The 26,838-nt window shown below is 53.2% G+C and overlaps 6 protein-coding genes across 6 annotated transcripts; 4 read left to right on the forward strand and 2 right to left on the reverse strand.

Moving 5' to 3' along the window:
* The first annotated feature begins 79 nt into the window (after window positions 1-79).
* On the forward strand, window positions 80-2,217 carry BZA05DRAFT_411207 (uncharacterized protein). The gene is made up of 2 exons (XM_051484970.1): window positions 80-706; window positions 766-2,217. The coding sequence occupies exons 1-2, from the start codon at window positions 187-189 to the stop codon at window positions 1,971-1,973; spliced, it is 1,728 nt and encodes a 575-aa protein (XP_051335505.1). The 5' UTR covers window positions 80-186; the 3' UTR covers window positions 1,974-2,217.
* Window positions 2,218-5,124: 2,907 nt separating this feature from the next.
* BZA05DRAFT_186172 (uncharacterized protein) lies at window positions 5,125-5,605 on the reverse strand. Its single transcript, XM_051479356.1, has 2 exons — window positions 5,278-5,605; window positions 5,125-5,208 (listed from the first exon to the last, which is right to left on the reverse strand). Exon 1 carries the CDS (start codon window positions 5,512-5,514, stop codon window positions 5,278-5,280), a length of 237 nt encoding a protein of 78 aa, XP_051335506.1. The 5' UTR covers window positions 5,515-5,605; the 3' UTR covers window positions 5,125-5,208.
* BZA05DRAFT_477280 (ABC multidrug transporter Mdr1) lies at window positions 5,506-10,115 on the forward strand. The gene is made up of 6 exons (XM_051488299.1): window positions 5,506-5,885; window positions 5,972-6,834; window positions 6,917-7,727; window positions 7,789-8,152; window positions 8,208-9,430; window positions 9,488-10,115. Exons 1-6 carry the CDS (start codon window positions 5,697-5,699, stop codon window positions 9,938-9,940), a joined length of 3,903 nt encoding a protein of 1,300 aa, XP_051335507.1. The 5' UTR covers window positions 5,506-5,696; the 3' UTR covers window positions 9,941-10,115.
* A 1,602-nt stretch (window positions 10,116-11,717) lies between these two features.
* Window positions 11,718-13,188, forward strand: BZA05DRAFT_448843 (cytochrome P450; the record flags this gene model as incomplete). The annotated part of the gene is made up of 6 exons (XM_051487294.1): window positions 11,718-11,914; window positions 11,972-12,276; window positions 12,336-12,439; window positions 12,501-12,755; window positions 12,815-13,091; window positions 13,154-13,188. 6 exons carry the CDS (start codon window positions 11,718-11,720, stop codon window positions 13,186-13,188), a joined length of 1,173 nt encoding a protein of 390 aa, XP_051335508.1.
* Window positions 13,189-14,362: 1,174 nt separating this feature from the next.
* BZA05DRAFT_477281 (uncharacterized protein) lies at window positions 14,363-16,380 on the reverse strand (the record flags this gene model as incomplete). Its single annotated transcript, XM_051488300.1, has 3 exons — window positions 15,906-16,380; window positions 14,483-15,845; window positions 14,363-14,422 (listed from the first exon to the last, which is right to left on the reverse strand). The coding sequence occupies exons 1-3, from the start codon at window positions 16,337-16,339 to the stop codon at window positions 14,363-14,365; spliced, it is 1,857 nt and encodes a 618-aa protein (XP_051335509.1). The 5' UTR covers window positions 16,340-16,380.
* Window positions 16,381-19,751: 3,371 nt separating this feature from the next.
* Window positions 19,752-22,149, forward strand: BZA05DRAFT_411220 (alcohol oxidase). The gene is made up of 5 exons (XM_051484971.1): window positions 19,752-20,210; window positions 20,264-20,294; window positions 20,351-20,733; window positions 20,785-21,020; window positions 21,076-22,149. The coding sequence occupies exons 1-5, from the start codon at window positions 20,033-20,035 to the stop codon at window positions 22,078-22,080; spliced, it is 1,833 nt and encodes a 610-aa protein (XP_051335510.1). The 5' UTR covers window positions 19,752-20,032; the 3' UTR covers window positions 22,081-22,149.
* The last annotated feature ends 4,689 nt before the right edge of the window (window positions 22,150-26,838 follow it).

Below are 26,838 nucleotides of genomic sequence, written 5' to 3' on the forward strand. Positions count from 1 at the left end.
GGTTGGGACCCGTTCCAAAAATGCACGCTAGTCTGACGAGACTAGCCGATTCAGCGTAGCGACGTAACTCGCTTGGGTTCTCTCCGACAAGAATACCAAGTAGCTTGAGAACGTCTTCCCCTCTCTCCTCTTCGCTCCGCGAAGACTACCCACCACTGCAGATACGCCCCGTCCAACTGCTTTACTATGGCCCTCACTGCCCTTCCCTTCGAGATCGAGTCTCACATATTCGATGGCATGTGGCTCGGCGACCTTCACTCTTTGTCGCTGGCTTGTCATCGACTGCATGCTGCGGTAAACCCGCGGCTTTGGGCTGACCTCAATTTCGTGGTATCCCATAATGAATGGACTTTGGACGATTATGTGCGCTACGGACCTATTTTCAAGACTCCTGAGCCGATACTGTCTAAACGCGACCTCGTGACTTGCATCAGCGCTCACGACCGGGCCTTTCGGTTCTGGAGAGCTGCAGCTATTGTGCGGGATGAGACGTGGGCTCTTGTCAAGTCGCTCAAGGCTGATACCTGCGTTCTGGACGGTTCTCTGATCTTTTATGAACTGCCTAGGGAGCCAGGCTATATTCAGAATTACGAGTTTCCGTTACATGAGGGCCAGTTTGCGAGGCGAATTGCGCGTATACTCGACGCGGGGAAGTTGCTTTCGTTGCGGAGAGCCGAGATTGAATTATCAGGAAGCGATATGGGCTGTATGACACACTCCAAAAAACAACATGGCTTGCCAGCGTTCTCGCTGATAATTTCGCAGGTGGTGTTTTCAACTTCCCAGCGTTGCAGAACTTCTGCCGCAGCTTGGGTCGTCACGCAGGCTACTATGCGAATTCCTTCGAAGTGGTCATTGTTGCCCATTCACTCTCCTTTCTCGAGAGTTTCGCGGCTGGATCGCCACTGGCTATGCGGACCGTGCGTATTTTGAAGGTAAACATCCTGGAGTGGAGCGAGCACATCGATAGACTTCGGCGACTGCTCTCGGATGCTCCGAAACTCGAATCATTATCAATTGGCGCGGCCACAGGCGTGGTTCGCGACCCAACATACAATACTAGTTTTTCGGAAGATACGGATAACGAGGATGGACGTTATATCTCGGACTCCCTCCAGGACGCTATTGCGGCATTGCCGTCCCTGCAGATTTTCGCCGGGAACATCGAATGCGGCCTCCGTCAACTCCATTCGGACTGCTTTCCCCATCACCTGCGGTGCAACTGGGCGCCCGCCACACTGAAAAGATTGTTCATTGATGCGAACGGTCTCCGTAGCCGGCATTATGGTATCTTCTGGCGCAACTTTGCTTCGCTGAGATTACCTGGACTTGATCTTTTGACGATCATAAGCGGTCGTCGCGAGGTCCACACACGGGTAGACGAAGTCTTTTTTCACGATCTCAAAATCCTACAGCTTGAGGTGGACCGCGAAACACCAGTCGGACTCGCGGAAGCTATATTCCGTGCGAACCCAGGGCTCGTGCACATAAACACCTCCATTTATTCCGAAGAGGCGATTGCAGTGCTTGTGGACAACAATAGGCGGAAGCCAACGCTGAGGACTTTTAGGGCGCCGTCGAGCCACGGCACCCGTCTGAGCGGCTTTGATTTTGCAGGAATCGAACGCCTCGCAGAAGCTGCCGCCACAACCCTGCGGATCCTTCAGATACCCCTTGAACCGGTGGCGCTTTTGACCGAGGCATTCGTTAGGTCAGTGATCATATCTGCCGAGATGTTGGAGGTCTTCCTAGTGTATCTCGGTGGGACCCAAGGTGCCAACTATTCGTCCGGCGATCCTTCCAAGCCGACTCCCGGAGACCCCAGCCTGTCGCGGTATATACAGAGAAGGCGTACAAACAAGGGCACCGACGGAGTCCTCGATTGGAAGGGCTACATGATTGTTTCTGCTGCTATCGGTGCGTTTTCCATCGACGTCGACGCATTTCGGCGAGACTGCGGGGCCAGCACCTAGATGCGCAGTGTAGGATTTGGCTGTTTGGGCCGTGATGCGGTATTCTGTCTGTTCTAGCATGTGTGGGAGGACTAGTTCGTTTGGGGATACGGGGTGGATGCAACAGTGGTGTCCGTGAATCGAGCGAAAGAGGTCACTTGCCATACCGCCTGGTACAATCGCGGATGGCATGCCGTGATGTCGCCACGTTATCACCAATAGAGCCAGCCTAACCATCCCTTCGCCTCCGCTTCGCCTTCTTGCCTCCCCTTCTCTTTTCCATTTACGCTTTCGCCTATGCCTTTGCCTTCTCCCGAGTCGCCCAATCGTCTGTAGCCAACCCCATTGCGTCTCGTCCAGATCTGAGCGTATGAACACCAATTCGCTTAGCGTAACTGCCGTCAATGACTCCCTTACCAAGCAAATTTCCCATTATGTATATATGAATGATGACAACCGCAACCAGAACCAGCGGAGCTCAAGCTTCAGCGGGTCGATCGATATCGTCACATGACTTTGACGGAAACTCGTGGACGACACCCAGTCACGTGTAGAATACAGGTCGATGGGCAATGGCTAGGGGGGGCTGTAGGAAGTTGGAACATAACTACTACCAACGTGTAAATGTTTCATTCGCTGATCGTGTGGATGCTGCCAATGGTCTGTGCGACATATAGTACCATCTCGGGGGCATTTGATCGTGTTCGTTCTCACTCGGATCCCGGAGGTGGCTGGGGAAGATGCAGCGGGTGTAGTGTCCGAACGGGAGCCTAGGAAACGGAAGGAGACGGGGGGAGATGAGGCGGGAGGAGGAGGAGGCGTTGTTGTTGTTGTCCATCCATCGTGGGGCACCCACCACTTCGTAGTTTTCGAATTCATATCTCCAGCACGGAAAAAACCCCGCGTGGTCTAGTGGTTTAGACCACGCAGTCGGCGAGGGGAGCTGAGGGAAAGGGAAAGGTTCAACCCAGGTGAAAGACCTTTCTATTCAGCTCTTGGGGTTTCCAAGCCACCCGCCGGTGGTGGTTGCGGTTTTTGTTTTTGTTTTTGTTTGGGGTATGACGGGTGGTGCACTGGATATCACTCGATAGCGTCACTGCGGGATCAGTTCACACTCTATTATTTCAATGCTATCGCTTCCTCCTCGAGAGTACTATCATACTTTTCGTAATGGAAGGAGATGTGGCGGAGACGTTCGCTGATTTCGGCGGTGAGACGTTCCGACATTGCGGCGGTCTGGGAGGTGATGGGAGATATGGGGATGCGGTGTCACGGGACTTGGGAGGGGAGTGAAGTACTAATGATAGATAGAGTCAGATACACGATATATCCGCATGAGAATGGGGGCATTGGGTTGTGGTAGGTATAGCCTGGAAACCTGGAGCGGTTGCAAGCGGAGTACTATCGGCCAACTCCGAGCGGCGAACTGAAGGGACTGTAGCTGCAGTTGTGTCTGCCGACCAGAGGGTGAGGTGAGGGGGCACACTGTCTCAAGGAAGATCAGCTCGTCGAGACTGCGATAGAGCGTAATCTCAAAAGCGACATTCGGCAGAGCCACGTAGGAAATACCTACATTCGGGAATTCCGGAGCGGCGGCGACCGGTTGCCCAAGACCAAGCCAAGGGTACGCCGGAAAATGATGTACCTGCATAGATTGTAGATTTTCCTGAGTAGGCGGTCGGTTTCAACTCCATCCGACATGGCTTAACTACAGCTGTGGCTGCTGGGGTGCACAGATAGTAGCTACTGTTGAGTGCCTGAGATCTCGGTTCACCGCGCATACGGAATCCGGACCCCCGAAGAGATGCCGGGCATCAGTCCGAGGATTTTCGATGGTATCAGGGCCAGGGATGCCAGATTACCACAGAGTCCGAAGGACCGAAGCCTGACGGTAAACGGTCATGTAAAGTTGTAAATGCTTGGCTGTCAATATACATGGCGAGCGCCACCTACAACTGACCATGAGGCTGAGGGGGGGGGGGGGGGGGTAGGTGGCTAGGTGGAGTGATCTATGTAAGGGTGAATTAACCAAGGGATCGAGTGGAGAGAGGTGGGTTATGGAGGAATTGAACGGCCAGTCGCCGGTACACCAGCCATCACCAGCCACCACCAGCCACTACCGGCGAAATAGTTCCCATCATAACTTTGCTTGTCGGCCACATCACGTGACAATACGCGGCAGGAGAGGACGGTGATATCACCGGTGGTATGTATCCTTAATTCTGGACACTGGAATCGGGAATATATGCACTAAGGCAGTGGCGATACAGGATGCACACAACTGTAGCAGCTTGATCGGAAAGAAATCTCCTGGTTTCCAGGATCCATGGACTGTTTTTGCCTCTCCTGTACGATAGCGATTCTGTCGTATCCATGCTGGAGTTGCTGGTCGTCTAAGGCCTCGTTCAGGAATCAGGACTGTCGAATTGGTGACGCGCGCTCATTCGACTTCGCGGCTGAATATTCTTGCGAGGGTGCGTTGCATTGATGCGATCACCCCATCGCTTAGTCTCGGCCATCAAGGGGGCTCCTCTGGCAGCAAGAGCTGTCGGGACCGCCGTCAAAATGTGGCTCGGACTCTCGGGAGCAGCCGTCGTACAAGCACGAGTCCGGCCTATACCGTACCATAAATGCTCTACACCGGTACATCGTTTATGTAACTGCTAGAGTCTCCTGGCGTGTAGCGACTTCGCTCGTCCAGCACTAACTTTCATACCTTCTTCCTTAGCCACCAGTCATCCTCAACGCCGACTTTTATGCAGCCGCAACTCGCCTCTCGCTTCCCCTACCCACTAGGGAGTTAGCGCACTCTCGCAGTCTGGGCGTCCCCTCACGTCGGTGTCTCCTGTCGGACGATCCCCTACCGGAAACGAATGCCCAACGCTGATTGGGTCGATCTTCAGAGAGCACTGGCCGTCAATTCCTCGCGCACTTATGCTTATCTCGACCGCAAATTCTTCGTGAACTTCTACTTGGGTACTACAATAGCCACCTGTTTGGATTACACCGGGCACGAGCACGAGAGAAGGTTTCCAGTCGGCCACGCCATTCGGAGCATCGATGGCTCTTTTTCGCGCAGGTGCAATTGAAGGCCGCGTCTTCGTCGGATAATCGTACTCAGGTGTCGCAGGTGTTGCAGGTGCAGTCTTCTTCACCAGGCAGCTACATAACTATCATTTCGGTGGAATGTTGGGCCGCGCCTCAACTTCCAAGACTCTGGCGAGACCGCTGTAGCTGGACTGGTGTGAAGGCGTAGCTGGACTCGTTGGTTACCACTTCTTCGACGATCTGGGCTCCATCACCCTCGTGAAGCCTGCCTACTTACCTACTCATCGTTGCCCTTGGCACGGCGATTGAGTCGAACTGACTCACACCAACTTTGTGGAGGAACGTGCTCCTGCGCGACCTTCGCTTCCGATAGGTTGGCGCAGACGCACCTCGTATTTCGAGTGGGATTAGGGAGACGCAACTGCGAATGCGTACGTACAAAAAGAAAAGAAAGCAAAAAACTTACGGTTTGTGTGAATGCATGTGTTTGGAGGCGTGCGCGCTGAGAACTCATAAAGAACGCGTCTTCCCGAACTCTGAAAGTGACAAGCGCGCTAGCTACCGATCTCCCGTCACCCCCCCACCCTTCACATCCATCAGGACAACCATCCGCTGCATAGACTGAGGCCTACGGCAAGGGTATTCGCACTCACGGCCACCTCTACCGAAGAAAATAAACATCGTCGCTGCCCGGATATGGAGGAGAAGACCGTCTCGGCGGTTGGCCCCGCTGCCGGAAAAGCCGACGAATACGGCTCGCCCGGTGTGGCTGGAGAGCCTAAGGACGCTGTGGTGATCGAAACCGGCACCAATGGGAAGGAGCTGGACGACAAAGACAAGAAGAAGCAGGAAGAGGAAGAAGGAGGGGGGGCTGGCGATTACTTCGTATGAGCACCATCCCCCACGTGGCTTCCACTGTAGTTGCCGCGATCGCTTGTACGACGGTCAACGACTGACATCTGCATCTGTAGAAACTCTGGTCCTATGCGGAGCCCGTCGACCGCCTCCTCCATACTATCGGCTTCATCGCAGCGATCGGTGCCGGTGCTGCATTGCCACTCATGACCCTCATCTTTGGTGAATTCGTCAACATCTTCAACGACTGGGGCCAGTTCGATGCCGATGGAAATCCACGAGTTACACCAGAGGAATTCCGTCGTGGAATCAACAAGAACGCACTCTGGTTTGTATACCTGTTCATCGGCAAGTTCACTTGTGTCTATCTGCACACTACCTGCTTCACCATCGCCGCCACCCGCTTGACCCGTGGTCTACGACTGGCATACGTCCGCTCCATCCTGCGTCAGGAGATCGCCTACTTCGATACGTGTACTCCCGGCTCCGTGGCAACCCGGATCTCGACGAACGCCAATCTAATTCAGACCGGATTGGGCGAGAAGGTCGGCATTGCGACCCAAGGCTTTGCGATGTTGATTTCCGCCTTCGTCGTCGCTTTCACGCAAAACTGGAAGCTGACGCTGGTAACTGCTACCACCTTACCAGCCGTCATTATTCTCGTCGGTATCACCGTCGTCTTCGATCAGAAGCTGGAGGCTAAGATCCTCGATGTTTACTCCAAAGCGGGAGGTCTCGCCGAGGAGGCGCTCAGTAGTGTCCGGAATGTGGTCGCCTTTGGTGCCCACGACAAGCTCATGCAAAAGTATGGTGTCTATCTGGATGCAGCCAAGGTATTCGGAGTCAAGAAAGGTCCGCTCCTAGGAGTTCAATACAGTAGTGAATTTAGCGTCATGTATAGCGCGTACAGTTTGGCCTTTTACTACGGTATTCAACTGCTACTGAGAGGAGAGATCGCCGATGGCGGTACTGTCGTTACGTGAGTTGTTGTTGTTCTTCTCTTCGTCGTTGCGGGGCTGCTATCGGTTCTCCGTAGTATCCATCTTACTGACTGCTCTCAGCGTCTTCTTTTCCTGCATTTTCGCAACGTCAAGTTTGACCATCATCGCACCCAGCGTGGGAGACTTCACGAAAGCCGCCGCCGCGTCCAAAGACGTTCTTCAGATGATCGCTCGCGAACCCATCATCGATTCGGCTTTCACCGGGGGCATCAAACCCGAGAAGGTCAACGGTCGCATCGAGCTCCGAAATGTCAACTTCAAGTACCCGGCACGACCGACCGTGCAGGTCCTAGATAACGTCAGCATGGTCTTCGAGGAGGGAAAGACTACAGCCCTCGTCGGAGCAAGTGGCAGCGGCAAGAGTACCATCATCGCCCTCGCCGAAAGGTGGTACGATCCCGAGAGTGGAGACGTGTTGATGGATGGTCACAACGTAAAGGACTTGAACCTCAAGTGGTTGCGCACGCAGATCGGTCTGGTGCAGCAAGAGCCCGTACTGTTCAACGACACTGTTTACGCCAACGTCGCCCATGGGCTCTACGGCACCGAGATGGCCAACCTTCCCGAGGAGGAGAAACGCCGGCTGGTCAAGGCGGCATGTACAGAAGCCAATGCGGATTCCTTCATCGAGGCTTTGCCCGAGGGATACGACACCGTGGTGGGTGAGCGGGCATCCTTGATGAGTGGAGGTCAGAAGCAGCGAATCGCCATCGCCCGTAGTATCATCGCGAACCCTCGGATCCTTCTTCTGGATGAGGCTACGTCGGCCCTAGACCCCAAGGCGGAAGGAATCGTTCAGGCAGCGCTGGATCAGGCGGCCAAGTCGCGCACAACTATCGTCGTGGCTCATCGGCTTTCCACAGTCAAAAAGGTCGGAAGTTTAAAGATACCGTTTAGTGAGAGGTTGCTGACGTGAATGGAGGTGAATCTAGGCGGACAAGATCATCGTCATGAACAGAGGCGCCATCATCGAACAAGGAACTCACGAGAGTCTGATCGCCGAACAAGGAGCCTACTATCGTTTGGTCGGTGCGCAGAAACTTTCGGTCGTATCGGAGGCCGCGGACGACCAGGCGGACGACGACAGCAGCATCGAATCGGGGCACGAATTGGTCGATATCGACAGGGTTGAAACCAGACACTCGACCTGGAGCGTCAAGTCCGAACTGAAATACACAGATTTATCGCGCACGTTTGGCCTGTTCAAGTGTCTCTGGATCATCTTCTCCCAACACAAACATCTTTGGGCCTGGTTCCTGGCCGGGGTCACTGGTTGCGTGATGGGTGGTGCTGTCTGTGAGTATCATCTCGATCAGAAGTTTTGGTGGCGAAGCTAATGGTCTCTGTTAAGTCCCTGCACAGGCCATCCTCTTCTCTCGTATCGTCACCGTCTTTACACTTACCGGTAGCAAGCTCGAGGAGCGTGGCAACTTTTGGGCACTGATGTTCTTTTTCCTGGCAATCGGAACGTTCTTCGCGTATGCTTCCATTGGCTTCGTGTGGACCACCGTGGCTTTCATCATAGGTCGAGTTCATCGGGGTGAATATTTTAATGCGATGATCACCCAAGACATTGCGTTCTTCGATATCCCCGAAAACTCATCGGGGTCTCTGACCGGAAGGCTTTCGTCCGATCCGCAAGCTCTTCACGACCTGATCCAAGGCAACCTAGGTCTCATCATCGTCGTCATCGTCAACCTTCTCTCGTCCTGCATCTTGTCGTTGGTCATCGGGTGGAAGCTAGCCCTTGTCGCAATCTTTGGTTGCCTTCCGCCGCTTTTCTTTGCTGGCTTCACTCGCATGCGGCTCGAGATGTCATCGCAGGAGCGTGTCAGCAAGTTCTTCCTCGAGAGCACTCGGTTCGCATCCGAAGCTGTCGGGGCGATCCGCACGGTTCAATCATTGACACTCGAAGACGGCGTTATGGATCGGTACGCCGAGCGGCTTAACGGCCCGGTCAGAAGCGCATACAAGCGTACAGCATGGATCATGATCCTCTTTGGACTCAGCGAGAGTACCGACATGCTCGGCGTCGGACTGGCTTTCTGGTACGGTGGACGTCTCATCAGCTTCGGCGAGTACGATCCGACCAAGTTCTTTGTGGTCTTTATAGCCGTTGTATTCGGCGGACAGGCTGCTGGTTTTCTTTTCGGCTTCACGACCAACCTCACGAAGGCACACGCCGCCACAAACAACATCATCCACCTGCGGGATGCCAAGCCGACCATCAACGGATCGACTGGAGCCGACATGCCCCCTACACCGGAGATGGGTGCTCCGGTGATCGAATTCTGCGATGTTCGGTTCACATACCCGACTCGGCCGTCGGTGTCTGTTCTTCGACACTGCAATCTCACCATCATGCGCGGCCAGCGCGTCGGGCTGGTCGGTGCGTCCGGCTGCGGCAAAACCACCATCATCTCGCTGTTGGAGCGCTTCTACGATACCACCTCGGGCGAGATCTTGATCAATGGTGCTCCGCTCGCGTCGCTCGATGTACACAAGTACCGCGCTACGTTGGCACTTGTCGCCCAGGAGCCTACTCTGTACCAAGGATCCGTTCGGGATAACATTGTTAGTTCCATTCCCCCCTTCCATACTTCTCGCGGCACTACTAACATCGTACGACAGACTCTCGGCACGCCCGCTGGCGAGGTCTCGGATGAAACAGTGGAGAACGCCGCCAAATCTGCAAACATCCACGCATTCATAATGAGTCTTCCGCAAGGCTACGCAACGGACGTCGGAACGAAGGGAGTGGCGCTCTCGGGGGGCCAGCGGCAGCGCCTCGCCATTGCCCGCGCGCTGATCCGTGATCCGGAGGTGCTGCTCCTCGACGAGGCGACCAGCGCGCTAGATACCCAGAGCGAGCGTGTCGTCCAGGAGGCTATCGATGCTGCATCCAAGGGCCGTACTACGATCGCCGTCGCGCATCGTCTGAGTACTATCCGCCATTACGACCGGATCTTTGTCTTTGATGCCGGCCGTGTAGTCGAGGACGGCTCGCACGAGGAGCTGGTCGAGAAGAGGGGCCGGTATTGGGCTATGTGTCAGGGACAGAGCTTGGATCGCGAGGCTGTTTAGGTTCGCGATGCTAATGATGGTAATGGAAGAACGATACTGTAATATTAGACGCTTTTTTCTTCTTTTTCTTCTTTCTTGCCTAGCATACCGTGGTTGTGGCATTTATGTTTTGATAGGGTGGTGATGTTGGCAATATATCCAGTCCCGAGAGGGGGATGGGGGTTATATTTCTGCGCCTTCAGATTCTAGGCTGCATTGACTCACTTCGCGGTGAATAAGCGTCTGTCGCTAACTATCGTCGTCGGTTCCACGGAATGCGGTCATGTGTTATCACCCGCCCAGAAGTAAATAGAGTAGACAGGCTGTACACGAAATAAAAGTGATGACGCCGCCCCTGTTCCTACATATACCCACCTTTCTATAGCAAGTTAGTATGCTTACTCTTCACTCCACTGTCCGATCACCAATTCCAAAAACGATTACTACTCGAGTAGGTACCTAGTCCGCCGATCCGGAAGTAGATAATCTATTCGCTAAATCTCACATGTGCTCATGCGGGTGGGCGGGTGGGCGGGTGCAGGGTGGGCGGGTGCAGGGTCAGTAATCTGGGCGGCAGATAGGATTAGAATATAAATTTCGGGACCAGGGACTCGGGATTCAGGGAGGTAAAATAGCCTGCAGGTATACCACGACGAAATAAATAAGTTTACCTGGAGACTGGAGTCCTGGACGCTTTGGGATGAACGTCCGTCCAGCGTCGAGCGATCGCAGGAACAACCACCTTAAGACATTTGACTGTTGACTGTTCCGACACCAGTGACGAGACAGTGGCCACTGTAGGGTGCCTGCCCCGTGCCTTGCACCGTCGCATACGATCCAATCCATTCGACGGTGCAGTGGGAGATTGGGAGTTCACCAATGGCCGTCGCTCGGCTCCCAAGAAAACTACTCTACCCAGCCGCTCTCCCCCGAGTGATCGCAGAGACCGCGAGTGATCATAAAAGGAACCGGTACTCTACTCACATGGCCGGAAAGTTTGCCCCCCTTAAACCATAGGTGTTCGGACTTATCGATTGTTCCGAGTCAAATCTACGCACATAACCAACTTATGTATCATACGCATGTAGGTAGACCACGAGGATACTAGGTACTAATTATACAGAAGAATCGAATTCTCCAAAAGATATCCGGGCCGTCCGAATGGCTTGTCATTCATGAATGAATCATGAATGAGTGGCGCGGTTCCTGGGTAGATGCATTCGATCATATGCTGCCGCGGAGGTCACTCAACAGCGTCCACGGCTATGGATACGGTATGCTAGGGATCCCACGCCGACCAACGGATTACTCATTGCGGGCTAAGCACCCCCGGAGATGGTTATGCAGCTGTTGCAGGCCTGGGGCGGAGGGCAAAGCAAACCCATACCGCACACCCTGCATAACTACTGCGGGGAAGGATGGCTGAGTGGGGAGGAACCGGCTGCATAATTCTGCCATGATGATGTATCAAGATCGGATGCATTGATGATTAAACAAGATGAGAGCAAAGACATGTGTGCGATTGCAAGAATACGAAATACGAGCGACATGACATGCAAACGGGACATAATCAGAGATGACTGGTCACTGGCGCACCAATATGACTTTTGTGAAACACTTCCATCACCTGGAACCATGCCACCATCATCAGACGCCGGCCGTCACTCGGAATCGCGGTGCGGCTTGACCATCCCATTCAACGTAACGCGCAAGCCATACACGTGACAGCGACATGTATTCTACGCAACTGACCAACGGCGGTGAAGGTGAAGGTAAGTGTAGAGTAGTTACCTGCCAGATGACCAAGCAGGACTTCATGATCAGCGATGATAAGCCTGCGAACAAAAAACTGCGAGAGGAGATGCTTGTGAATCTCTACGGCCCAAAACACGGACTAGATCAGATCGCTACTTTCTACGAGGCCACGATTTTGAAGATGATTAAGCAGAAGTCATATCAGCTGGGTGGTTGCTACGAGGTCGATGCAATTCGGGAGTGAGTATTAATCCCTATCATTGCTCCGAAGTATCGTTTCCTGACACAGTCCTACAGTATTGGGAACCTAGTACACGCCCGCTTCGCATCGGAGCTGTTGGATCTACCTCCGAAGACCCAGGAGAGCCCGCACGGTAGCTTTACCGAGCAGGAGTTCTACCAGATTGGTGCAGTGCTCTTTACCTGGGCGTTCCTGGATGCGGAGCCAGTGGCTTCGTTCCGGCTGCGCAAGGCCGCGCGGAAAGCCACCGCGGCCTTGACCGGAGTACTCGAGCCCCTGTGCAAGGCCATCAAGCACGGCGAGCCGGTTATAGCCCTCAAAGATGCCATCTACGAAAATCACAGTCCCCTGAGCAACTACGGTATAATTTTCTTGCTTCATGCGTGGTAAACAGGGCGGCCCTAGCTTACACCTCGGTAGGAAAACACATCATCCAGCGGATGGTGGAGGGCGCAACTGTTGCGCATACCGTAGGACAAATTATTCCGATGATAGCAGCTTCGGTGGCCAATCAAGCGCAAGGGGTAATTACTCGCCTTGCTATGACAGTGCGGTGCCGGCAGATGCTGACGATATACATGCAAGTTTGCACAAGTGCTCGACCTATTTCTCTCGGACGAATACAAACATCATTGGCGCACGATCCAGGATCTGGCGAGGGACAAGATCGACCCTGAAGGATCGCTCCAGCAACTTCGCAAGTACGCATGGGAAGGCTCCCGTCTCGCAACCGCCGCGTTTGGGATCATCCGCGAAGTCGCCGTGGACTCAGCCGTGATCCAAGACGGACCGCAGCGGACGGTCAACCTCAAGAAAGGAGAAAGCGTTTTTCTGAACTTTGTACCGTGACCGCAGTAAGCCTCAGGATTGGCAGCTCGAACATGCTAATCCGTTCTCAGATCTCTTCCGGCCTCGATCCTACGGCATTCCCGAACCCTCGCGAAATCGACCTTACGCGCCCCGAGGAGCTCTACATACAGTACGGATACGGACCGCACTCCTGCATCGGCACGCCCATCGCCATCACAGCATTGACCGCCATGCTGCGGGTCTATGGACGACTGGAGAATATCCGACGTGCGCCCAGACTAGCGGGCCAGATGAAGAGTGTCACAAAACACGGGTTCAGAACGTACATGACCGAAGGTTGGAGTGAATGGTCACCTTTCCCTACTAGTAAGTCATCCATTCGCCGCGCCGCGACCTCCGAGTCCAACCTCTAACTAAGGTGTTTCTAGCGATGAAAATCCAGTTCGACGGCGTTGTGGAGTAGGTAGGCGGATAATGGAAACGTGGTCGAAATTTCTTTCCTTACTTTTCTTATTACTTTTTTGGTTAAGGAACACCAAGAGGTTAGTTACATGACTTGAGCGAGATCAATCCCTACAACGTCGGGGTGAAACATACGTGACTGTATCACGTGATCGTCGAATAACGTGCCCTCGTACTCCAGTCCTTCTAATACTGAGTTTAGATCGGCTGGCACTGCATGATGGAGACTGATCGACTGCTAGGACTTAGACTAAAAGTCCCCGTCCCGGAGAGATGCCCGAGTGATCGAGCTTTACGATCGTTGAGTAGGATAAATCACTAGCAATTGCAAGTGGTCTATATTCTTGAGGAGCATGCCCGAGCCCCTCAAGTGTATATTTTTCTCGTCGTAATAGGTACATATAACCACATGGATCCACTCAATCGCAGTCCATACCTGAGTGCTCACTGACAAGTTGACGGGCTGGTGATGACGCATTGACAGGTCATAGCTCTCACTCGGAAGATGACGCGGGGCGGACCAAAATCCAGACCGGACTACCACTCAGGAACCGTTTCACCGCATCTCTCTGTCCCATCGTCTAATAGGTTCATATTTATATGCTTCTATAGAAGATTCCGCTAGGTACTATAACTATATAGTCCTCCAAAGATTCTAGTATTCGCCAGACGAGACTCCTCCTCCTCGCTTCGCTAGCTAGAAATCACATGGTCACCCAGACGTCATTCCTTCAGTACACCGTGAATCCCCCGCTTCCGACAGATTCCTACCTTCTCCCATGACATAGGCCAGGTAGAAACAAGACAAACATAGTAGTGCGCTGCGATGAGCCTTCGAGGTTCGGTCCTTTAGTTCCGTAGGGGTTTGGCCGCGCAATGGCTTCCGTCTGTGATGAGGTTTCTCGGACAGGGTGATGTCGAGGTAGTGGATAGAGGATATAAGAGGTAATCAACGCTACGTCTGTACCTGCGCGGTCAGACCCCGCGTCGCTACAGCATGTTCCGAGAAACTGACTGGCGGTGTGTCTGGGGGTAGCCTGGAGTAAAGAAGCGTGAGTAACCTTCGCAAGGTTTGGATATCGTCGAATGTCTATGACGGTCGGCAGTTGGGGTCGTGGTATTCGGCAGTGGTATGAATCTCTCCTCCTAGGTAAACCGGCGTTAGTTCATTCATCCTAATTATGGACTGTGAGACATGCCTTGGTAATCATCCCCATAGCCCACCCATACCCGCGCTGCCTCAGATCAGTCCCACTCTACGATCTTCTCCACCAACTTCCCCGCCGCCGTTGCACCGGCGACGCTTTCCGATTACTGGCCAGTCGGATGAACAGAGTTTGGCCCATGTTTAGGTCATGGCTGTCTCCAGTCACAAAGTCGAGTCCATTGTCGTTTGCCCACTGTCTGGTTTCCCGGGAGTAATCTTCGTGACGCCGGGGCATGCCGTAATGGTTTTCGAAGATGAGAATGGAATAGTCGTTGCTTGGAGCCTTCGCCCCACCGAATGAGCCCCTCGCTTTCCGTTCCCTGATCTCATAAACTAGATCTTTCACCATCAACCAACTATCCTCGGGGTGTGGCTCGGTACAGTAAACGAGAAGAAATAGTTCGCAACTGTCGATCGCCAAGTGACGTAAGTGATGGTATTCCGTGAGACCCGAAGTATCAAGTATGTCAAGCTCGAGTCCTCCGTCAAGAAAGGTGCGAGAGTATTTCTCGTAGACGGTGGGACCCCCCGATTTGTGCAAGAGCCCACTCTTCCCGGTGCATGTACTACCCAACAGTGCGAGGCCCATTTTGATTGGCCTGACCGGGTTAAATGGTAGTAGTTGATTCTGTTGCGGCTCGATCGCATCCGCAGTGCGCCAGTCGGACGTTCTATCGCTCTCGTCCTGGGGTGGTTCGTGGAGCACAGAAGTCAGGATCAATTCATCATCATCATCGTCACTGGATTCTCCACTGTCGTCGCTGGAACCTTTGGTATCGTGAATAGATCCCCCGTAGTCGTCATTTGATCCCTCGCCATTGTCGCTGATCGTTGCGTCATCGTAATTCGGTACTTCACTTTCGTCACCGGAACAACTTCTGTCATCACTGGATCCTTCACCATCCTCACTAGTTGCTCGTGAAGAAGTAAAACCTTGATAGAAGAGGTTGTCCCAATCCGGCGGCTCCTCTAATCCGGAAGAATCAAAGTTGAACCAGTGGCAGCTGTCCGGTAGTTCATTCCGCCGGACACTAGGGGTAACCACTGAGATGTTCGAGATGTCGGCCGACGAAATATCGGTGAGCTGTGACCAGGGCGACTCCAGTGTCTTAACGCTGCGCGATGACCCACTGGTAGAATGCATTCCCATGCGGGAGTAGACGCGAGACTTTAAGAGCGTATCTTCGAATTCCCAATCGACGGGATGGTGCAAGGGGGTCAAAGATTGTGAAACGGCTTCTCCGGGGGTGACCGTCGGTCTGCACATCCGTGACCTACGCCGTAGAGTGTCGGGTTTGTCATCCTCCTCCTCCTCATCAGGCCCGCGTGTAGAGTATTCCCCTGCACTGCGCCGCTGCATAAGTGTCGACAAACGTTCGTTGCTTTCGATTGGTATATCGACGCGAATGCGCGTCTCGTTCGTCGACAGCTCGGCGTGGGACTCCGACTCGCTTTAACCCAAGTCACTCAGATTAGGTTCTCGCATTCAGTGATGTAAATGGGATGCTTACCAGGGCAGTACGGTCAATATATAGTTCAAGCATGCCCTATGCGCGGCGAGCTTCTCGACAATTTTTTGCAGTGCACCCTCTCGCTGCGGCCATCTGACTCGATTCCACCAACCCATCGCCGCATCTCTCACTACCAGGCCCTGAAGTTCCGTGTGTAGTTCCGAGAAGGTTACAACGCAACTCGCCAACATGACGGAAAGATGTTCTAACGAAACTTGAGACACATGGTTGTTAAATATTGGCGTGCGCAGAAGGAGGTGACTCTGTAATTGTGAAAATATTGCCACGAGGCTTTCTGTTCCGTTCAGGACATGCGTCATAAGCAACGGTGCACTGCTGCCGGTTGTAGAGGCGACCGCCGCCAGCGAGTTGGTGATTTCTCCGGCAAGAGTTAGCACACTCGCAACAGAAGCGGTGATGGAGAGCAAGTCCATATCACCGTCGGTGGAGTAGATGGATGGGTACAGGCGATGGGGCGGGGAAACGTAGCTGTGCAGAGTTCAGCCGCATAGTTATACGAACGACACGAAACCACGGCTGACATAATCGCGCATCATAATTGCTTTTTAAAATTCCTGAGGATCATACAGGCGCAGCAGTTCGTATCCTACCTACTCTACATACATAACTACTTAATAGTAGCCACTCCCGGTTTTACGGATTAACATCGATGGACTGCATTTTAGAGGCTAGAATTGGGATTGAAAAAGGTACGATGGACAGCAATCGAGTGCAATCGTTGAGATAATCGTATACCGGGTCTATTTATATGAGACAGCTTGTCGACTTGCCGTAAATTATCCCACTTACTAAGTAGATATTTTCTCCCATGAATGTGCCCCGAAGCGCAGGATCTTCTAAGTATCTACGGTACTCTAGGCGTAGACTGAACAAATGACCCGCACGTCCCCAGTAGGCATGTACTACGACAAGATCATGCCCTTAACACCTCACTTGGACGAAGAACCGACCGACGGCGGTATGATGGTGGTACTAGTAAACTTCCCATGCCCGGAAACACATATTATCGAACTTTCCCGAGTTGAAAGTGCATCGGCGGAGGAGAAAAGAAGATAGAAAAAGACGAGGCAGAGGATAGCCCGCTCTTCCTAAGATACCGGAACCCCAGGCTAACTACCTAGTACGTAGTAAGAACCAGTTCACACCGGGGATGACGCCGACGAGCCAGCCGTGAATAGCCTGTGAGGCGGTTATGAGGAGAGCAAGAGAAGGGAAAAGCGGGGACACAACAAATGGACCAGCAGCCGGTAAGAGGTGACGTTACGAAAAGGTTATAAGCGATAATCGGCCTAGGTAGTCAGGGAAAACGGACCAGGGCGGTAGATAGCGCATACATAGCGTATCTATCGTTTCCTATCAGCAGCATCATTCACGCATCAGTTGAGTGTCGCCCCAGCGGAACCTTGCGGATAGACGCTCCTGACGACTGTTCTGAACGCTCGCCCGAGCCAACCGGTGCAAGAAAGTTTTTGATAGCTCAGCGGCCAATAGGCCTGTCCAGGCAGGAAAGCGGCGGGTCGAGTAAAGGAGAACATACGGAGAAAGAGGAGATAGTGGCTCATCGTCTATTCTTCATATGATGATCGAGCAAGAAGAAGAAGAAGAAGAAGTAGAAAACCCCGCCGTGGCCGCCAATATTGATGCGCACTGCTAATCACCTTCGTTTTCTCCCGCCGACTGGTCCTCCTCTCCCTCCCCCCTCACGCTCCGCCACAACGGAGATGCAAGGGTGCAGTAATCAGGCAGCGAACAGAGAGTTTTAATGGCTTCGTGTGTGTTTCTTGTCGTTGTTGTGTATAAAAAAGACGTAGGCACTTATACACCGCGGACATCAGACTCGAGAGCTGAAGTGGGCCTTCATACATACGCGCACAGCGTCTAGGCAGGGGCTGACTATAAACACGTCCTTCGACGCTACGATTTTTGGAGTCCTCAAGAATTTCTATAGTCATATTTGCCGTTAGCCACACCTCACACAGTTTGTAATATGTCACTCGATTGCGTAGTTACGTGGAATCCATGGGATTCCCCCCTTTCCTACTCGTGTCGCAGAAATCAATTGTGGTGCACTTTGCGAATTGATAGGATAACATGAGAGCGGCTCGGCTTCCGGGTATTTGATAGTCATATGTAGTGCTCTTACAGAAAGTTGAGCGGCGGGGCCAAGAGCCAGGGCCTACCCTTCATCGATAAAATACATTTCTATTTACACGCCTGGCGAGCACTCGCCCTTCTCTTAACGATTTAAAGCTGAGCTACTGAGATATCTCGGCGACACGAGTTCTCTCTCCCTATACGTCACTACAAGTTGAACATAGTTGGGGTGGAGCGGACACAAGGTCCCTTGAACTTGTACTGTGCAGTGAGATGAATCATCACTAGCGATGGACCCGGTTAAGTAACTGGTGGGAGGCGGATGAAACTGTACACAATATAAATGTTACTGGATTCAATAGAAGAGGGAAATGAAGTTCATCGCCAGGGCGACACTGGGCTGCTGTGAGCTTTTAACCAGCAGGGTGTTCCAAGACCGCCGGCGACTGTAAGCTCCAATGTAGACTAGCTGATAAAGGCGGGTTGTTGAAAAGACTGGCGGAGGCAGCGGTGGGTAGGGATAAGTGAATTGTTTCAGACGTCCTGCACATCCCCGGTGAACATGCATCTCAATAATCCGTCCATGTCGATTTACCACCCACCTAGGACTGAACAACGAACGTCAGTATTATGTATTGTCCAACGTCTGCGCGGACTACCGGGTCCGGGCGGGCCCTGCACACGAATATCTGTAACCAAATATGGGTGTTCGCGTACTGCAGCCCATTACACAACTTTCTGTGACTGTTCTCCGGTTTCTCCATCGCCGCCCTATCGTGACATGGCCCATTTCAGCTACCGGTTGGAATTTATATGCACCCAGATGTTGCACTCACATACTGTCGGTTACGTCCGGCGATCGATCCTTCCACCAAATGGCATCTTCGGAACCGCTGGGCCTGAGCAGGCACGCGTTTCCTTGCTAGTCGGGGCAGAGAGCACTTCTGTACGGCGCCGGGAACTGAGATCAATGTCCGAGATCAATGGAAAGTCCCAAAAGACGGCCGGAAGGACAGATCATTGAGATGTCTGTCGATCAGCTCCAGTAAGGAAGAACTGGAACTACGAAATAAGTTCAGAACCTTTTCCCAAGGCCTGCTAACTCACTGTCTTTCGGTATACATGGTGAGTACGGACTTCACCTAGCCCCGGGAATAGTTAGTGGTAAGTAGCAATATGGCTGCAGCGCGCCAGTTTTCCAGCGTTCCGACGGGAAGCCGGCGCACTCCTCAACTACTTGCATACCTACTTAAACATCGGTTATTAATCTTAGCCATCCGGAGATACTGTAAATAGCTATACATTATTCTAGTATCACCCCTTAGGCAGCTTGCATACCTCATTTCTTCGGTTCTAGTATCTCCGAAGGCACCAACCCGCGCCGGCTTCGACCTGGATTACGGTTACGAGAGGGCCGAATTTCAACATGAATTCAGCCGGGAATCGGTAAAAAGGACCTCGATCCCTATCGAGTAGTCGAGTCCGGGAGCTGCCTTTCTGGTGCCCGAGAAACTCTCGATTGGGAATATCCTGGGAGATGGGCATAAAGTGTTGGAAAGCCTGAAATTTCCACGCGGAGCGTCCGCTTCCATACGTGTATAGCATTATCGCGGAAGATTATTCAGCCTACAACTCATTTTTCCCCAGCCGGCTCATTTAGGTGAGGGCCCAGTGCTTCTGTGCTACCACAATTAACACCTTGGTCATGCCCAGCGTCATCCCCGCCGTTCCCCAAAACCACCTTGGTACCTCCGCCGACCGATATGGAGTCTCACCTAAAGTGGATGCCCAACGGTGATCACGCTACTAGAAACCTCAGGACCCGCCATCACCTGGGCTGTTGCATGGTTAGTGGCCGTATAAACGTTGCAAGATAAAGGTACATACTATTTCCAGGCGACAGTATAGTTTGTAAACCACATGGTTTATCTACCGGAAGAAAGTTGATTGCTTATAATACACATCGCCTGCCCATAACTTGGTTCTTTCGGGGTCTTAGACGAAATCCAACGATGCACTTCCATTCACTTCTTTTACTATCCATCGCCGTCGTTGTGATTGAGGCTGCACCTTTCTATGGAACTGTTGTTTCACGCGCGGAGGAGCTACAGTCGGAGTACGACTATGTGATTGTAGGCGGAGGATTGTCTGGATTAGTTGTGGCGAATCGGTTGACGGAGGATCCGAAGAGTAAAAACCCCTCGGCGGACAAAAAGGAGAATGGAATGACTGACGGTGACTAGAATCCGTGCTTGTAATTGAAGCCGGGCCAATGTATGATCCATCCCGCATCACCCACATGCGCACTCACTGACTTGGCCTGTCTCCAGTTTGAACCCCGACCCCGATGCCGTTTTGATCCCCGGCCTAGCCATTTCCCTCGGACAATCCTATCAATGGCTGACGCAGACGGAGCCAATCGCCGACTTGAAAAACCGCACGTTCAGTATTTCGTCCGCTAAGGTTGTCGGCGGCGGCTCGGCGATCAACGGAATGTTCCTGCAGCGCGGTTCCCGCGGCGACTACAATCTCTGGGAGAAGCTCGGAAATAGAGGATGGGGATGGGACGGGCTGGAACCGTATTTCAAGAAGAGCGAGACTTTCCATCCGCCGACGGGGCATGACGATCTGGATATCGCGTACGATCTAGCGACGCATGGCACGGAGGGGCCATTGCAGGTGTCGTATCCGCAGTTCTTGTTCCCGCAACTTAGTTAGTCATCGCTTTGCTATGCGAGGAAGTTTCGGACTAACGACGAGGTAGAGTTGATAATGGAGGCGTTCAGGAAATTCGGGGTCACGATTCCGAAGGACTCTGCCAACGGAAATGGTATCGGGGCGCTCTGGGTGCCATCATCGGTGAACCCGGCAGATGAGACCCGATCGTACGCAAAGAGGACGTATCACGAGATTTCGTCCAAGAGAAGCAACTACCACCTCCTCACCGAGAGGCAGGTAACAAAGATCCTACTGAAGAATAAGAAAGCTACTGGCGTCACCGTGAGTTTTCCCTCCGTTGTCCGATATACCGAATCCAAGCTGATCGCTGTAATAGATTTCTGCCGCAAATTCAACCTCTGCCATCAATGTCACGGCAAAATTGGAGGTTATTTTGGCAGCAGGAGCGCTTCACACACCAAAATTAATGCAGCTATCAGGAATCGGGCCGAAGGCGCTCCTGGAATCCTATGGAATTCCATTAGTACAGGACCTCCCTGGCGTTGGCTCCAACCTTCAGGACCACCCGACGATGTACAGCGCATTGGTATTCAACTCCACAATTCCATCTGGATACCCGGATACAAACCAGTTGTACACCAACGCCACCTACGCGGCGGAGATGCTCGCGCAATACCATGCAAACCGCACTGGGCCGTACACGATGGGCCTAGGCAACAATGCCGCATTCCTACCCCTTCCCTTGATCGCCCCGGACAGGTATAAATCACTCCTCAGCATTGCCCTCGCCGCAAACGCATCCACCTCCGACCTCGCCGCCGTGCAAGCGGGTTACAACAAGCAGCGAGCACTCCTGCTCGCGGCATTCGCCACTAACGATGTAGCTGTAGACGAGTTCTTAGTCGGCACCTCCGCCGGCGCCGGAATATCACTACAGCACCCTCTATCCCGTGGCTCAGTCCAAATTAGGTCAACATCACCCTGGGACAATCCCATGATCAACTCACGCTCAGTTTCCGACCCGCTCGATCGCGCGATCCTCGTCGAGAGTATGCGCTACGCGCGACGATTCCACGCCAGCCCCGGCATGGCCCCATTCTCTCCGGTCGAGGTCTCCCCCGGCACCGACGTGGTGAGCGATGAAGCGCTCACTGAGGTTGCCAGGGAGGCGCTCGTACCCACGTTTGCGCATCCGAGTTGTACGTGTCCGATGATGCCGCGAGAGATCGGTGGTGTGGTGGACGTGAAACTTAGGGTGTATGGGATAAGCGGACTCAGGATTGTTGATGCCAGTGTTTTCCCACTTATTCCAGCGTGTCATCTGCAGGCGACAGTGTACGCGGTTGCGGAGAAGGCAGCGGATATCATCAAGGGTAAATAGATGGGAGGGCATGTGATTGGATATGAGAGAATAAGAGTGGTTTCCCAATTCTTCCAGAGCGCATACCGGGAGATATACATTGGTTTTTGCTCTTCCTCGCGACATGATCGATTGTTCATTGTAGGACGTCGACCTCTATAAACCGGCGGTGCATGTTGGCACCGTATCTTCGGTGACTTAGTGGCTATAGACGGCCTGGAGTCGAGGTTGGGACGGGTAGGGGAGGTGTATCATAGTGGGTGATCGGCTTTCGCGATTAGTTGATGCTTTGTGATGGTGACTGTGAGGGGCCGGAGGTCAGAGGTCTCAGTACCTGGCCAACTGCTCGCCTTGTTCTGCTCATTCACAATCGTGAAAACTAGGCTTCGGGTCAAAGATTCCCCATGGAAATCATACTCCCTACATACAACCCCCCACGTAGCGGCGACAAACCAAGATCTTTTAGCGCAGTCCTGCAAAACCCCGTGACTTCTACACGGCGAGTATCCGATATAGGTGACTTTTGCGTGACAACCCTGTAGAGCCTGAGACTTCTGCGTAATGGCGGTGCCGAAGAACAAGCATGCCGAGTCGATACCCAAGAGCACTCCCGACACCATGACGACGAGCAGACCGAAGGCAAGTCGGCGAGCAAGACCGCGAGATTGCGGCCGAGCGACACCAAGCCTTCAAGAGCGTGTCGGGTGCATGACCGAGAGCACTCCCGCAAGCATGACCGAGAGCACGATCAAGAGTATGCCGGCGAGCACGACCGAGAGCATGACCGAGAGTGTGCCGGCGAGAATGACCGAGTGCAGACCAGCGGGTATGACAGAGAGCATGCTGAGAGGCGTGCCGACGAGCAGACCGAGAACATGACGGCTAGCGAGATTTTCTGCGAGCATCACTGAGGCAGAGACCGACAGAGTTGCCGAGAGTATCACCGAGAGAGTGTGGAACGGTCATGCCGGCGAGCGTGCCCGGGAGCACCTACGACGGGCGTATTGAGAACCCGGTTAAGTGGTAAGAAGCAAGGGCGCGCCCCGCTCAGACTATATTGCGCTGTACTGATCTGCAGTGCCGCAGAGCACTCCCGTCACCAAGCGAGGCGACACCGCACGACTGTAGAAGAGCACTCTCACCCCCGAGCGAGACGGGGTTGCAGGACTGAACTCGCAGAGCGACGCCCTCTAGTATCACCAAAAAAGCGATTTCAGTCACCCCCCCAAAGAGCACCATTAAATTGGCTTACAGTGAGTGATGGTTTATGATTCTTATCATGAAATATCACTCATTGGGGGTTAACTACTTGAAGGCTTCCTGTAGTAAGCCCCTAAAGAGGGGATACTGTCACGGTTCAGAAGTCCTGGCCTGGGATGATGGCCTTCAGCCATCAAAATACCTTTTGGTTGAGTGGTATAGTACTTTCCCAGTGTACTTTATTACAGCAACCACAGCGCCACCATTTTGCCGCGAAAATCCCGCTGACATCTACGAACAACTTCAAGTAATCGTGAATCATGATGAACCCGCCGAAGAAACAACCCTGCAGGGGTTGTATAACGGATTCAAGGTCCTTGGGTTAGCAATCACCCAGTCACCGATAGCAGCACCAACATGGCGCATATACTGTCACGACTCGCGACGGAATGACGAAGGGTGGGTCGGCGTAAGGATCGGGAGAGTTGGGAGGAAGTGCACAGGCAGTGCACCGGCAGGGCAAGGATGAGTCGCAGAGGATTGGGGGCTGTGTGCAGGGAGCAGGGATAGCGCAGTAATGAGTCGCAGGGGATTGGGGCTGTATGCAGGAAGCAGGGGTAGTGCGGCTGCGCAGGGTATGAGTCACGGAAGTGGGGTACTGGCAAGGTGAATTTATCAGGGTCTGGCACACCCCCACGGCCATTGTCAGGTTGCGGGAAGAAGTGGAGGATTTTCTATATAAACGGGCCGTTGCACCTCTGTATTTAGTTCTTCACGCAACAACTTGTTGATTCAATCACTGTTACCTCTGTCGTTGCCTCGGCTGCCGTCTGCGCAGTAGTGCTTGTCCCCACCTCTGTTCTCAGTTGCCGTCTGCACTGAGCCCTGCCTTACCTGGTCCTCTGAACCCGTCTTGCCTCTGCAGAACCCAGAACCCGGTTCCCCGCCCGACTTCGCTACCTGGAGCCTTGCCCGACCGTGCCGTTACAGCCGTGACAGGGGTCCCTCCTAAGGCTTGAGTTCCGACAAGAGCATGAGGCAGTGGATAGTCGTACGTCAATCTTCAGGCAAGCGCACAGATGTCTCCAAAATTGTGATGCGAACTGGAGGCCTCGGTCCGGTACAATGGTGTCAGACAGTCCGTGATTGTGACACCCCGATAGCTATCGGAGGACACGACGGTCGCAAGAGATGTGATTAGATAGTTCGGGTGATTAGAATAGAGTTGCGAGCCGAAAGGATAGTTAGAAGCGATCGAGGACAAGATAGGAATGAGGGAGCAAACGGATTCCAGAGTCTAGACAGTGATCGGAGATGCGGGAGATCGGGATAACAGTCCAAAGGACTTTGAGATCTTCGTTCATAGGGCCCCGCAGTAGGAACTCCGATCCAGGGAAAAACTGTTATGACGAGAGAATCGAACATCGACCGATGGGGGCAGACAACTTCGAGCAAAGAACTCTGCCGGCGCATGAGGGAGATAATTGCTCGGAAACTCCGATCTATCTTGGGCGCGTGGTGTTTACCACCTGCCTAGTCAAGAAGACTATCCGAAGAGAGCTGACGACGACTCGAGGCTAGGCCGCGGAACTCCGATGCAAAGAAAGCAACGGAGCTACGTTAGGCCGCACTCTAGAGGAATCACGTGCTGAGGATCGGAACGACTATAAGTCGAACCGAGCAGGCAAACCGAACCAAAACCACAATCATCGCACCGAACAAACCATCGAAGAAACACTCTTAAGATTATTCCGTTGTGAATTATCGAAATCCCTGACTTTTATTCTATCCTCGATTTTACTATAGACTCCGACGACACAAACCCGTCCCAGTCTCACACTATAATCTTAAAGGTTACAGTCACCGATTTCTATCGAAATGTCCTCCTCAAACCTCGACATGCTCCGCCTCGAACTTCCTCAGACCCTAAGCAATGCGCTCGTTAGCATTCCGCAAGCATCCGAAACTGTCGAAGTACGAAACCCAGCAGCTTGGCTCAGGCTGATGAACCACCAATAACAAACGGCACAAAGAGACCTGCGCCAACTTTACCAAGCATGCGATCAGAAGTTCAACGAAGAAGACTCCAGAATGCAGGAAATCAGAAGGAACTACGAACAACTCTGCGATGGGGTCAAGTATGTGTACAACCTCTACGCTCACAATGCCGAAATGAATACAGAATGGCTTCGAACCGAGCTGTCAACGGTAGCGAACGCAACGCACGCCCTGAGCAGCGACGTATGGGCAGTCATTCGAGAACGTAACCAGAAAGATGAAGACAACCGCGAGTTGCAAAGCGTCGCAAACGCTCGGCTACAAGACGCCATCGTGTTCCTCGAAACGGCGCAAGTCGAACAACGCAGGGAGCAAGCGGTGTACAACCGCAACGTGGAAATTTGGGCAGGGAAACAGGAAGAGAAGGCAGAGTACCTCTACAAGGAGCAACAGCGAATCAAGGAAAAAATCGCTCGAGCGGAGAAAAAATTGAAGGCTGTAGAGGTAAGGACAGGGAAGGCGAAGGAAAAGGCCCCAGGGTGGGTAAACACCACCCCAAGAGGAGGATCGCGGGCAGAAAGGTCAGCAACAAGGGAAACTCCAGCAGGTGCAGGAATGTCCCCTCCTCCTCCACCCCCAAGACGTCCGGTGACTAACCTTGGAGGTGATCCCTCGGATGAGGAACCATCGGATGATGACGATTCCATCCCCTTGCCGCGTCGTTCGCCGCCCCGTCACCGACACGCTCCGCTACCAAGAGAAGACGGCGAAGACGAAGAGAGTCGCTTCGCTCGGATAATCGCTGCTGCCGTCTCCGCATCGAACCCGAGGGCCATCAAGCTTAAAATGAAAGAGCCCAAGCCGTTCGATAGCAAGCAAAGGACAGCCTTCTGTCCATGGTGGGACTCAGTCGATGAATATCTTAAGTTCCACCCAGAGATGAACGAGCAGCAGAAGATAGCGTGGGTGGGATCCCGACTGGAAGGGACAGCGGCAGAATGGCATCAGGCCCGTCGAAAAAGCCTGAGGCAGCTACACTTGGAAGATACCTGGCAGGCGTACCAAGAGGCACTCAAGGAGGCGTACCGCGACACGCAGGAAGGAGCGAACGCATTAAGAAGGATGTGGGCCCTCGAATACAAAGGAGACATTCAGGCTTACATGACCTCCTTCCGATCGCTCAACATGATCGCTCGCGCCACCGGCGAACCGCTACAAGACATAGTCAACCAGGCCATGACTACCGACATCGTCGATATGTGCTTCAACCAGCACACCGAACCCTACGAAGACGATGAAGACTTCCTGGAAACGGTGCTCAGGGCTGGCAACCATGTGGAACGACGGGACGCGCTGAAAAAGGCAAGGGCAATGAGGAAAGGGGGATCGGGTAGCCAGGGTTCCGGCGGCGACCGGAAGGGATCTGGCAACACCCGGCAGGGCCAAGGAAAGGGCAGAGACCCCGGGGGCCGCAAGGAAAGCGGGGAGTCCCTGGAGGGCCGAAAGGCCAAGGAAGCAACAGGAGTCAGGAAGGGAAGGACAAGGGAAGGGGACATCTACGCAGGAGCAAAGGAGGCTCTG

Source organism: Tricharina praecox, assembly GCF_024521635.1.
Source record: "Tricharina praecox strain CBS 144465 chromosome Unknown BZA05scaffold_34, whole genome shotgun sequence".
NCBI classification, from domain to species: domain Eukaryota; kingdom Fungi; phylum Ascomycota; class Pezizomycetes; order Pezizales; family Pyronemataceae; genus Tricharina; species Tricharina praecox.